At 43.6% G+C, this 13,012-nt stretch overlaps 1 protein-coding gene across 4 annotated transcripts in view; it reads right to left on the bottom strand.

The window, feature by feature from the left end:
- USH1C (USH1 protein network component harmonin) overlaps positions 1-13,012 on the bottom strand; it is a 92,780-nt gene that overhangs the window by 12,099 nt on the left and 67,669 nt on the right. The window contains exons 19-21 of one of the 4 annotated variants that reach the window (XM_075567705.1): positions 9,830-9,886; positions 3,580-3,699; positions 403-465 (exon numbers count right to left, since the gene is read on the bottom strand). The exons of the other annotated variants lie outside the window; for them this stretch is intronic. Of the exons in view, the coding sequence (XP_075423820.1) occupies positions 403-465; positions 3,580-3,699; positions 9,830-9,886 (240 nt within the window). The remainder of the gene's footprint in view (positions 1-402; positions 466-3,579; positions 3,700-9,829; positions 9,887-13,012) is intronic. 4 annotated transcript variants of the gene reach the window in all.

Below are 13,012 nucleotides of genomic sequence, written 5' to 3'. Positions count from 1 at the left end.
TATGCCACCTTTTCATCAATATAACCTGTGGTTTTATAAAACACAACCCATTGCAAAAATAATGTCAATTAAATGATTAACCCGATAGAGAAAGTCAAACTTGGATGCAAAAAGAGCACAGCGCAGTATTAAAGTACAGTACTGTGTAAATGTTTTGCTGGTTGCAAACGAAGCCAATACATCTGCACATGAAATGCTTTCAGCACAGCTGTGTATTCTCAAGGACATACAAAGGCCATTTAATCATCATATAGAGAAATGGCTACAAGAACAAAGAATCCGAACACATTTGCTATTATACCGGGTGTGTAGTTATACAACAAATAGAAAAAACATAATGGCAATAAAACCACAGCACAAACAGGACAGATTGTACAAAGCACACAATTTGTAAATGGTTACTTGTCTTTTGTTAGATCTAAACGAAGAGTTGTAAACAACCATCCGTTTTAGCATCTCCGGGGGCTGCAAAAGAGAGGAACACAACACTTTAAACTGTCTGCTCATTTTTAACAGCAAAGGAAAGGGCAAGGAGTTCAAGCAGGGGGTCTCAACTCCACTCATCAACAGGTCAGGTTTTTAGGATATCCCAGCTTTAGCTGAGGCACCTGTGCTGAAGCTGTGATATCCTCAACCTGACCTGATAGGGGGGTCTTCAGGACTAGAGTTGAGAACCACTAAGTTAATGCGCATTTGTATGGAGCTGAAATGTTGATGAGCAAGTGGAAGACGGCCCCACAGAATATTGAATGGGAGCCAGAAAGCAACAACAACCCGGGTACAGTATGTAATGGGGAAAAGACAGGCTTATACACCTTAGGACAAGGTAACTTCATTATTTCTCTGCCACTGAGGGGTTAATTTAAAGATAAAATGTGTCAGTCCAATGTTACATTGATTACAAATTAGCACTCCAATTCATGCATTTCCCCCTGTGCACCAGAATATATTAATAATTACACTATATACCAACATTGTGAAGCGTGGGAATTTTATTAGACTTGTTTATACAGTAAATGAGATATTGTGACTCATGCTATCATTGTGTGTGTGACTCATGCTATCATTGTGTATGTGACCCATGCTATCATTGTGTGTGTGACTCATGCTATCATTGTGTGTGTGACTCATGCAATCATTGTGTATTTGACCCATGCTCTTTGATAAAGCGTGGGTGACCACGCGAAACGCGTAAGAGTGTTCTCTTACTGTTTTTAAACGTGCCTTCAATAAATTTTTGCACCTAGTTCTTTTTGCAGTATTAGAAGAAAAGAGCAAAACAGTGCACTGCCAGGGAGCCAGGTGGTGTAAAAATATAAAGTCTATTTATTCAGCAACACTCAAAAAACATAACCCCAAAGGGTGAGACAAAAGTTCCTACGCGTTTCGGACTGTAGGGGTCCTTTATCAAGGAGTAACTTACGAAGTCCAAAACGTGTAGGAGCTTTTGTCTCACCCTTTGGGGTTATGTTTTTTGAGTGTTGCTGAATAAATAGACTTTATATTTTTACACCACCTGGCTCCCTGGCAGTGCACTGTTTTGCTCTTTTCTTCTCTTGCTGGACTACTATCTACAGATTTGCACGCCATTTGGATGGACCATGCAGGACTATGAAAGACAGATGGAGTGGGTAAGATTCATTTATTAATTATTTGTCATTGCTATGGATGAGTACCCTTATTAGCACTGTGTTGTCTCCAATGAGGTGTCACTAGAGTGCCTTAGGACATAATAGTTTGTCACCTTCAGGCGACGTATGTGTTGGTGACTCACATATCACATTTTTCTAACTACACCCACTCCGTTATTCACTCTGTCCGCCAGTCCTGATTAATTGTGATGGACATACATGTTGGAAGTTCCACTAACTTTGGAGCACCCACTTCACCCTATACCCCTTTTTGCAGTATTGGTCACATTTTTTCCAACAGCAGTTGCACCGCCGTCCACAACCTTTGTATGCCGATACTCCTTGGTAGGAGCACGCCGACAGCACCAGGATTTCCACAAGGTCAGCAGTGAGTAACTTCATTATATTTGTTACTTCATTCATGTGATCATCCAGTTCCAAAACCACTTTGACTACCACATAAGATATACCTGTTGTAGGCTAGTGGAGTCTATGTGTAGTGGTGCTTTAAGGGACATTAACATTTTTAGATATTGGAGTCCTGAGTTTATAAAGCTGTTTTTGTTTGGAGGAATATGAAGATTTAAAAAGTATAATACGTTAATACATGGACTTTTCCTGGTCAGCATCACTAGGGGTTATTCCTCTATTTTTCCATACCTAGCCACTAATTGAGCCAGCTATGCTGAAGTAGGGATATTCCCATGATCTCTTTTTATTATTTGTTATCTATATGATTGTCATGTGTATTACTGCTGTGAAGCGCTATGTATATTAATGGCGCTGTATAAATTAAGACATACATACACTATATTAATCACGGTCTTGAGTTTCATGTGATTTTATTTAATGTTGTTTCTAAATGGAACCACAAGATCCTATTATACTAACGAAATAAAAAAGTTCACATTTCATATAGTTGTAGCATTTTAAATCATAATGATTGATGTTAGAAATGATAGCTTCGAGTTTCAGACTGTATGTTACGCTCAGAATAAGAAGCGTGAGTGCGCTCAGAATAAGAAGCGTGAGTGCGCTCAGAATAAGAAGCGTGAGTGCGCTCAGAATAAGAAGCGTGAGTGCGCTCAGAATAAGAAGCGTGAGTGCGCTCAGAATAAGAAGCGTGAGTGCGCTCAGAATAAGAAGCGTGAGTGCGCTCAGAATAAGAAGCGTGAGTGCGCTCAGAATAAGAAGCGTGAGTGCGCTCAATGCTCCGTCTCTTCACATTGAGAAAGTAATGACTTACATTGAAGTAGAGTTGTAGCCATGTTATCTATTTCCATTACCATTAAATCAGCAGAACATGGTATCATTTAAAATATATATATATGTACACATTTGAAGCAGGGGTCTCGGAAGCTGAACCGCATTAATTTCAGCTCCCAGGACCCCTTGCTTCGTGAGATACTTACCTCGGAAGGGGGTGCTGGTAGCAGCTATTGATATGGCGGCTTTAAATGCACCGCGTCATGCAGGCCCAATAGGAAGCTGTGACGTCACCCATTGTGACTTACTAATCGCTCGCATGACCGGGACATTCAAACCTGCAGAGATACTGGCACCCTCTTCAGAAATAAGTGTCTTGTGAAGCCGGGGGACCCAGAGTTTAAATTGACATGGTTCCGCTCTGCAGAACCCCTGTTCCCAACCTGGGGGGGGGGAGGGGGGGTAGGTAGACGCTTCTTTAAATCCTATAAAAAGTCGGTGATGTTCTGAGGCATGCCTGGGCATGTTGAGGTATCTGCGGGAACTTATACTGAGATTTCTGCTAAAGGGTTTCATGCACATTTAGGGTTTTTCAAGTGCACATTTCTTTCAGTTATTACTATAATGTTACGACATTGCCAAGGAAGCGATAAATCAAATGTAAACGAGCTAGACATAAATGTATCTACTGCATGTCAGCTTTTCCTTCCCAGCACTCAGAAAAGAAGGGTAGGGCGCTCACCAAAGGATCCGCTTTCACTGCTGGTCTGAGCATGAAGTTAGAGTCAGGAGGCAGCATGATGGGTTTAGAGGGAATTGGTACAACTGGACGGCGCTGGAGCGGTGGACTCGGAGCAAACTGCTACATTTAGAATAATGGTGTCCGCAAAAAATAAATAAAACATTTAAAGTGACACATTGTAACAAAAATGTTAAATTGTACAGTGCACATCACACACGCATGCACAATAATTACCAATTACATCATACACACTCCCAAGGCCCTGCTTCTCAGCAGTATAATGACAAGTGGCTTCCTCGGGCTATTCATATTTATGACGGTGGAATTCCTGACACAGATACAGGAAAAATCTGTGCTACGTCTTCTTAATTAAACTTAGACACGTGCATAATTCTTTACTTGGATCATGCATGGATAGAGCAGAGACAGCGCGTGTACGGTACTACAAGAGTTATTTGCCCTGTGCCGGACAATATTTTAGTCCTAATCATTTCAATGGAGCGGATCCCTTCTCCAGTACAAGGATGTGACTTCAAAGTTTTAGTCTTGTGATGTGAAGGTCATGATCCAACTTCATAAGGGAAATACATTTGAAGCAGGACATCTTATATTTGTGTATTTAATAGACATTCAAAAAATCACGGTGGGTAAAAAACAGGTGAGAAAAACCCTTCACCATACAGTGCACACTAAATAAATATACCACGTGTGGTGCTTTTGCATGTCTCAGAAACGTCTGTAACCCTGTCCTACCCCATTATCTCTTAGCAAACAGTGCTGCCACTGCAGCTAGGGATTCTGGGTAATGTATAGAACAGCAAAGAGCCATGAGAGCCGCTGAAAGGTCTACTGAACTAATGTAATCGCCTTCCTTACAGTTACATATATTACATAGTAGGTGAGGTTGAAAAAAGATGTACGTCCATCAAGTTCAACCTATGCTAAATTTAGACGACAGATACTTTATTCTATATCCGTACTTATAGTATATTGATCCAGAGGAAGGCAAACAAAAACCCCAGTGTCATATCATCCAATGATATCTCATAAGGGGAAAATAAATTTCTTCCTGACTCCCAGAATTGGCAATCGGATTAATCCCTGGATCAACATCCTTCCCATGTTTCCTCCTATTTAAAAAATTACATGTCATTTAAAGGTACCTCCACCTGTGTGTCTAATCCAGTCATTTCGTTTCCTATGAATGATGCATAATTACCGCACCTATTTTAACCTGTTAGCTGCTACTTGGGCCTGAAATACACTGCTTCAAAGCAAGAAAATTAACCAAGAAAATATAAATGTAAAAAAAAGTACAGTGAATTTAAAACTATTTGATGTTCAATTTGCCAATAGCCCTGACCTTCCAATGCCCAGGAATAGCCTAATTGTAAACACACCATAAATTACTCTGAAGGAAAGATAATAAAATAAAAAATGTAATATATCCACCCTGGAAATTCACAGGCGATTTAATTTCTGTTTCCAGAGTTCACAGAAGTCCGTGTGGCTAATTGATACCTGAATACATACATGAAATATGGTATATACTGTAGCACTAACTGACAGAACGGTATTACTTATATTTTATGCTGCATGGATTGTATATTGCATATATTGTATGTGCATATTGCGAAGAGCCTGAAAACGAACTCAATAAAAATGTTGCAATAATTAACATGCTAGTTAATTGCGGCCATCAGTGTCAGAGGTTAATAAAATAATAATGAATAATATTGCATGGATCTAATTTTTGTGATCTAAAGCTCGTACAGCAGCAGTAAGAATATAAAGGACATGCTGCACCCAAGGGGCAAATTTTCATTGGGACCCAACGGTGAGTAGGTTCGTGTATCTGCACAAATGTTGCATGAGTCCCAATGTCATCCTAATCTCATTAACAAAGCAGCAACTCTGTTCCCTGTATCTTTGGCCGGATTAAGGTCTTACAAAAGAAGTGAAAACACCCTCTCTGTGCTTCTTGAGGAAGCAAGACATTGTAGACACTACCGTATGTGACATTTTTCCCTTCTAGTGAGTAATAGTGTTAAGGGTCCAGTATAAAGGCTAAGGCCCCGCTCCCTCAGTCAGCGCGCCCGCACTGCAGACAGGCGGGGCGCTGACAGACACAGACCGCGATATGCGGTGTGTAGGGAGCGGGAGCCGGAGCGGGAGGGGGGCGGGAGTGGGAGGGGGGGCGTGGTTGAGCGGAGAGACCCGCTACTCCCCCCCCTCCCTCCACGGGCTCGGGCTGCTGTAAGGTAAGCAGCTCCCTCCCCCTTCTGCCACAAATGCCCTACTCACGCTGACACACACACACACACCTACCTTGTGTAGGAAGCTGCCTGATGACAGCTCCCGCTCCCGCCCCCGCCGCTGATTGGCTCATCAGCGCACCACGTGACGCGTCACTGCTCGGGATCACAATTTTCTTGCATCCCCTGGCGGCTGACGCGTCACAGCGCGTAGTGAGCCAGCAGCGAGGGGGGACTGGGACCTGCTCGGGAGGATTCCCCTGCTGGTGGGGAACGCTCACGCGGCCGTCCCCATGCCGCCGGGCGCAGCGGGTCCCAGCCCTAAGGGCCCGCCCCAGCGGCGGGGGCGGGAGCTGTCATCAGGCAGCTTCCTACACAAGGTAGGTGTGTGTGTGTGTGTTAGCGTGTGAGTGTCAGCGTGAGTAGGGCATTTGTGGCAGAAGGGGGAGGGAGCTGCTTACCTTACAGCAGCCCGCAGCAGCTCCTTCCTGCAGCCCGAGCCCGTGGAGGGAGGGGGTGGGAGTAGCGGGTCCCTCCGCTCAAACCACGCCCCCCTCCCACTCCTGCCCCGGCTCCCGCTCCCTACAGACAGCATATCGCGGTCTGTGTCTGTCAGCGCCCCGCCTGTCTGCAGTGCAGGTGCGCTGACTGAGGGAGCGGGGCCTTAGCCTAAGTCTTGGGTGAAAAGCTGACATTATACCCTGATTTTTGAATGACACTGACAATATATAATTTTAAATGTCTGCTTTGAATTTTTAATAATTACTTGTATTATTATTTTACTTTTATTGGGGAGAACGCAGTTAAAATACTAAAATCTGACAATTGATTCTACTAGAACAGAATATGAAACTGGGGCGCTCCCTACTGTATATGGCGTGTAAGAATAGAACACCTAAGGACTCATATAAAACCAAGCAAAAGAAAAAAAATATATATACTGGCCCTTGTTGTGTTTGCTGCAGCTGGACCTTGAAGAAGATAAATCCCAGGATCTTATTATAGCGGCAATGGAAGTGTGGTAGTGGTCAGCGCAAAGGGTTGAACTAAAAACAATAGAAGATAATAAAATACACAGGATTAGTGCATGTATAAAATAAACATTAATTGCTCTTGAGGTGAAATGCTGATGGAAGGGAGGGGGAAGGGAGGAGGGGGGGAGGGGAATAGGAAACTGTATGTGAATAAACACTGGGTGTCAATAAATAAACAATCTACGAAACATTAAGCATAAGTTTCAACGACTCACACGGGCTAATGTGAGACCTCACCCTCAGAGGAGAATGTAGTTGTAGTTGGTAAAATAATTCCTCTATAATGGAGGAATGGTGATGGAAAAGAAAAGAAAAAACTCACACGGCCATGTGTGAGCCCTTCCCTCAGTGGATGTTGTCATCAGTCTCAGATGGATCAGTAACGTCTTAGCTTTCTTTCCCAATGGGGGTAGTGTATGAGTAGCTCCTCTCCCAGGCGCCCATATGCCAAGAAATGGGCAAAGCCTGGATTAGTCGCAAATAAGAGTTTTATTACAATCATAAAAGAAAAAACTGTGAAACACTCACACACAGATGAACAAACAGCCCCGCGTCAGCCGTGAGTCTATCCGGCAGACCCTCTTCTTCCGGTTGTGCTCCCCCTAGTGCGTCCGACAGCGGGACCGGGAGGGAGGATCTTTTCCGGAAGTCCGGTGGCTGCCTTGGTCCTTCACACAATGAGCTCTGGCAGGGAACTAGGCGTTTCGCAGTGATGCTTCGTCAGACTCACGGCTGACGCAGGGCAGTTTGTTCATCTGTGTGTGAGTGTTTCACAGTTTTTTCTTTTATGATTGTAATAAAACTCTTATTTGCGACTAATCCAGGCTTTGCCCATTTCTTGGCATATGGGCGCCTGGGAGAGGAGCTACTCATACTCTACCCCATTGGGAAAGAAAGCTAAGACGTTACTGATCCATCTGAGACTGATGACAACATCCACTGAGGGAAGGGCTCACACATGGCCGTGTGAGTTTTTTCTTTTCTTTTCCATCACCATTCCTCCATTATAGAGGAATTATTTTACCAACTACATTCTCCTCTGAGGGTGAGGTCTCACATTAGCCCGTGTGAGTCGTTGAAACTTATGCTTAATGTTTCGTAGATTGTTTATTTATTGACACCCAGTGTTTATTCACATACAGTTTCCTATTCCCCTCCCCCCCTCCTCCCTTCCCCCTCCCTTCCATCAGCATTTCACCTCAAGAGCAATTAATGTTTATTTTATACATGCACTAATCCTGTGTATTTTATTATCTTCTATTGTTTTTAGTTCAACCCTTTGCGCTGACCACTACCACACTTCCAATTGATTCTACTAAACAGAATGTGGTTTGTGCTAAAATCAGATTAACATTTTTTTTATTGTGTATCAACATTTTAGAGCTAAAAAGTAGTACAAACCTTCATAACATTTCATATGTAGGAAGGGTTCATACATGACACATTTGTTGTTTGAAATTAATGTTGGCACATTACATCATGTTGAATACCTTAGTGAACAGAAGAATGAGTCTTTATTAATGTCTAAATATTAATGATTTATGTAATTTGCTTTAGAATTGCCATGCTGTGAAAATTATACATTTTGTTAACCGGTATAATTAAACATCCGTGCTGCAAATGCATTTTTATTTGGCACATGATGACGGTAATTCTGCGCTAACAATATAAACAGACTTTTTAGGGTTCGCGCCAAGTTAAACTTGGCGAATGATTTTGACGCACTTACTTGACGCACCTTTTTTTCAGTGCACAGAAATATTCTTTGTTAGTACGGTACATACCATTTTTATCTTCACATATTACACACCATTTCCTTGCGCCACATAAAATGAAAACGCTGATAGCGCTGATTGAAAAATTTCAGGTAAGTACACAAGGACAATTTCAAATGAGATTTTCGTACGTCAATTCTGCGCCACAAAGCGTTTTGTGACGCTTTAACAGGCAATTCAGGCAGGGTTCTTTTTTACATGTATTTAGTGCTTTACACAGGATTGACGCAGGGGGTCTCTGGAGCTGAACCCCGTTAATTTCAGCTCCGAGAACCCCCTGCTGCCAGAGATACATATCTCCATTGGGGGTGCTGGTGGCCGCTCTGCTCGGCTAGCAGGGATCACATAATGGCCGCTTTTCAAAGCTCCCACGTCCTGTGGGCCAATAGGAAGCCGTGATGTCATCTGATGCAGCTTCCTATTGGCCCGCGTGACTCTGAGCTTTAACAAACAGAGAGATCCCGGCACCCCCTACAGAGGTAAGAATCTCTGGCAGCCGGGGGTCCCCGGAGCTGAAATGAACGCAGCTCAGGTGCGGAGACCCCCAGCTTCAAATCTGTATGAAACAATAAAAAGAAATGTGAAAAAAAAGAAACATTTTAAGTGTTTGAATTGCTCCTTTAATACACAGATTCCAAAGTGTGCTGGGTGTATTTCTCAGGGAGCCAAACTCCTGCATGGGAACTGGATAAGGATTTGTGCCCTCAGGCCTTGAAATGTAACATTGATTAGCGACACTAGAGTATGAACGGCCACTGCAAATTATATATATATATGCACGTGTAACAATGGTTTTTCAGACATAAGGTGACACATTGTGTGCTCATTTGCATATCATTTCCCAGAATCCCTTGCTGCAGTGGAAGCACTGTATGCTGGGGATAATGGTGAAAGGCAGGGTTATATATAATTATCATTTTTTCTCTTGGCCTAGATGGATCAACTTTACATTTGCACTATGCTCAAAAACATTCTCTCAATTTAAATAAAATACACAGAATTCATAACTGCAGCAAATGAAAATATTTTTAAATCTGTGTACACGTGGTGTTGTGTGTTAAGATACTAAGTACTGACCTGTGATTCTGCAGCAGTGTTAGGCAGGTTATGCAGTGCACACACATTGCAGAACACTACAATCTCAAGCCATTAAAAGCCATGCAAAACTACACTAGACATACAGTACCAATGGATTGCTCGAAGAGGATGAAATCCGGCTGACATTCGATGTGTTTCTCCCAACCTAAGCAACAAAACCTTTTGCATTGAATTCAAATAGTATGCATTTCATTCGTACAAATCATCATTTTAGCAGTTACAACAAATTCATGTAACGGTGTTATTTCTAGTCTTATGAATAACAAGGAGTGAAATCATACATATTTTGCTTCAAGAGTATGTAAAATCTACAATAATATTGGTTCGTGTTTTGTGGTAACCACCATGTATCAAGGGTCGTTTCTGAAACATTTAATTTCCTATTATTTTAGATAAATGTTTCCTTTCCTAAGACTTGCACAAAATAAACAATAACCGCAGCTTCTCTTTGTGCACACGTACTCACATCCTGTCTGCGTATATTCTTCTTTCTATTTCTGTGATGATCAATCTTCTCACGAGTGGAAGCCAATGAATACTCGCTGATAAGCAGTAGGATAGTACTGGCTCCTAACATTTCAATCCAGCGGGGAGTCTTATCTTGGGTATCGCTTAGTACAATCGATTACAATCTGCCTAGATGGTTTACGCTTTGTAAAGTAATATTACTTGAATGGGCTGTTCCCTTTATACTGCATGCTTTGTGCTGCTATGTGAGCCCAACATGTTGATGCTACAGTACTTCAGACTTGCTTTATATTCATGCAGTCTGAAAAATGATTGCACACTCACATTACCTCCTAAAAGTGTTCTAGGGTTTAGTGTTAGTGTTCTTCATATATAAACTACAGGCAGGTTTCTCCAGAAGAGGGGTTAGCAGAATATTAGCCTTTTCTATAGCAAAAAACTACAGAATACAATACAAAGAGGCAGTCTGTGTCCCCCCTGTATATTAACATGTTACATAATGAATCAGAGTAGCAGTAGTTTACATAACATGGAAGAGAGGTCATGCTACACTATATACCCTGGGTCACACATGCATAAACCTATCAACCTCTGACTAATATCATATTTTGTATTCCTACGTAGTCCTAGCCGGGACATAGTGCTGTGCAAAAATACACTTTGGGTAAACAATCAAAGCGTGGTAGCTGGGAACTTGTAAATGCTACAATGTGTAACACAGACATATATATATATATACATATAATCACTAATGCATGTTGCTGTGTAGAAGGCGATGGATTATAGCCAGGAATTTGGGAGAACTAAGGAACAGCTGGTCTACACGTACACGAAGTTGATTTCTGGTATTATAGAGACCAGTAATCATTACACATTTCCACACTTAATACATTTAATTCATGTTTATCTCATACACCATTCTGGCTTTAAAGCCATACTGGGGCATGATCCATATGATAAAAGGTCCCAATGGGACCGGAAGCGTTGTCTTTCCTCTTAAATTTAGAATGGCATTATGAACTTGTGAGTAGACCCCTACTTTGTATCTCTGTCTTAGGCTGGGGCCATGGTACCACAGATCGTGCGGAGGCGTCAGCACGCTGAGCGATCAGACTGCCTTAAGGCAGAGTTTGCGTCCCGGTGGCGTGCGGGCGGAAGTGGGAGGGGGCACGCGGTGAGCACGAAATCAGTTCAAACTGATTTTTTGGCGCAAAAGGCCGGTCACGTGACCGGTTCACCAAATGAGAGCGAACCAGCTCTGTGACGCCCCTAGGCACCCCCCACAGGGAAAGCACCCGCTTACCTCACAGCCTCCGCACGCCTCCGCGTGGGCGAAGGCACCATGGCCCCAGCCTTAGAGGAGACCGGCACTTTGAAGAGTTTATCTGTCCATGTTGTGTTGGCTGCACAGGCCGGACTCTCCTTGCCTGAAACGGTTCCCCCACACTTTGGAATTATACTACATGATCGAACAGTCAACATTTTACTGCATATGCAATGCCTACAGATAAAATAGCCTCAGCAATATATCATTTGTTTCTTATATTGAACTCTCTCCTACACTATTTTGGCTTAAAGAGGCAATCTAATTGGGTGATTTGTTTTATCACAGGATTGAAGCCAGGGTCTCTGAAGCTGGACCGCATTCATTGCACCTCCTGCTTCAGGAGACAGGAGTTCCACTCACCCAGTGTTGTCTTAACGCATGTGCACGCTGGGCAGTGGCCCGGGGGCCCCATGAGCAAAGGGGCCCCACGCTAATCTATGCACAGACCAGAAGTTAACACTAATTCTCCAATCACCCGCCTCAACATTCAAATCCCCCGCTAACTTGGGTGAAGGAGAGAAATGTCGCCTTGCAGCGGAGAGTCGGCGTGTCTGCGTTCGCGAGAGAAATGACGCCTTGCAGCGGAGAGTCGGCGTGTCTGCGTTCGCGAGAGAAATGACGCCTTGCAGCGGAGAGTCGGCGTGTCTGCGTTCGCGAGAGAAATGTCGCCTTGCAGCGGAGAGTCGGCGTGTCTGCGTTCGCGAGAGAAATGTCGCCTTGCAGCGGAGAGTCGCCGTGTCTGCGTTCGCGAGAGAAATGTCGCCTTGCAGCGGAGAGTCGCCGTGTCTGCGTTCGCGAGAGAAATGACTGCTTGCAGCGGAGAGTCGGCGTGTCTGCGTTCGCGAGAGAAATGACTGCTTGCAGCGGGGAGTCGGCGTGTCTGCGTTCGCGAGAGAAATGACGCTTTGTAGCGGAGAGTCGGCGTGTCTGTGTTCGCGAGAGAAATGACTGCTTGCAGCGGAGAGTCGGCGTGTCTGCGTTCGCGAGAGAAATGTCGCCGTTTTTATTGCGTGCAATGTTATGGAAGCAGAATATTGTAACGGATTCGCGGGAGGCAATTAACGGCTGGGGACAACAATTGCAGTGTAGGCGGGACGCAGTCCGCTGCTTTGCCCGGGGCCTATAGTGCTGTTAAGACGGCCCTGCGCTCAGCTAGAAGGGATCACATTATGGTCGCTTTTCAAAGCTCCCAAACAGGAAGCTGTGACATCATATGGTGTGACTTCCTATTGGCCAGCGTGACGCGAGAGCTTCAACCTTGCAGGAGATATCGACACCCCCTTCGGAGGTATGAAGCCGGGGGTCGTCGAAGCTTAAATGAATGGGGTTCAGCTCCGGAGACCCTCTGCTTTTTTTTATATTGAACAGGGGTTCATCTTCGAAGACCCCGTGCTTAAAAACTCTGTAAAAAAATAAAAATAAATGTACAAATAAAAGTGCTGAATTGCCACTTTAAAGCAGCAAAATCCTCCAAGA

The sequence above is a fragment of the Ascaphus truei genome, chromosome 12 (assembly GCF_040206685.1).
Source record: "Ascaphus truei isolate aAscTru1 chromosome 12, aAscTru1.hap1, whole genome shotgun sequence".
Lineage (NCBI taxonomy): Eukaryota > Metazoa > Chordata > Amphibia > Anura > Ascaphidae > Ascaphus > Ascaphus truei.
The sequence above is the reverse complement of the archived record's forward strand: the minus strand, read 5'-3'. Positions and strand labels throughout refer to the sequence as shown.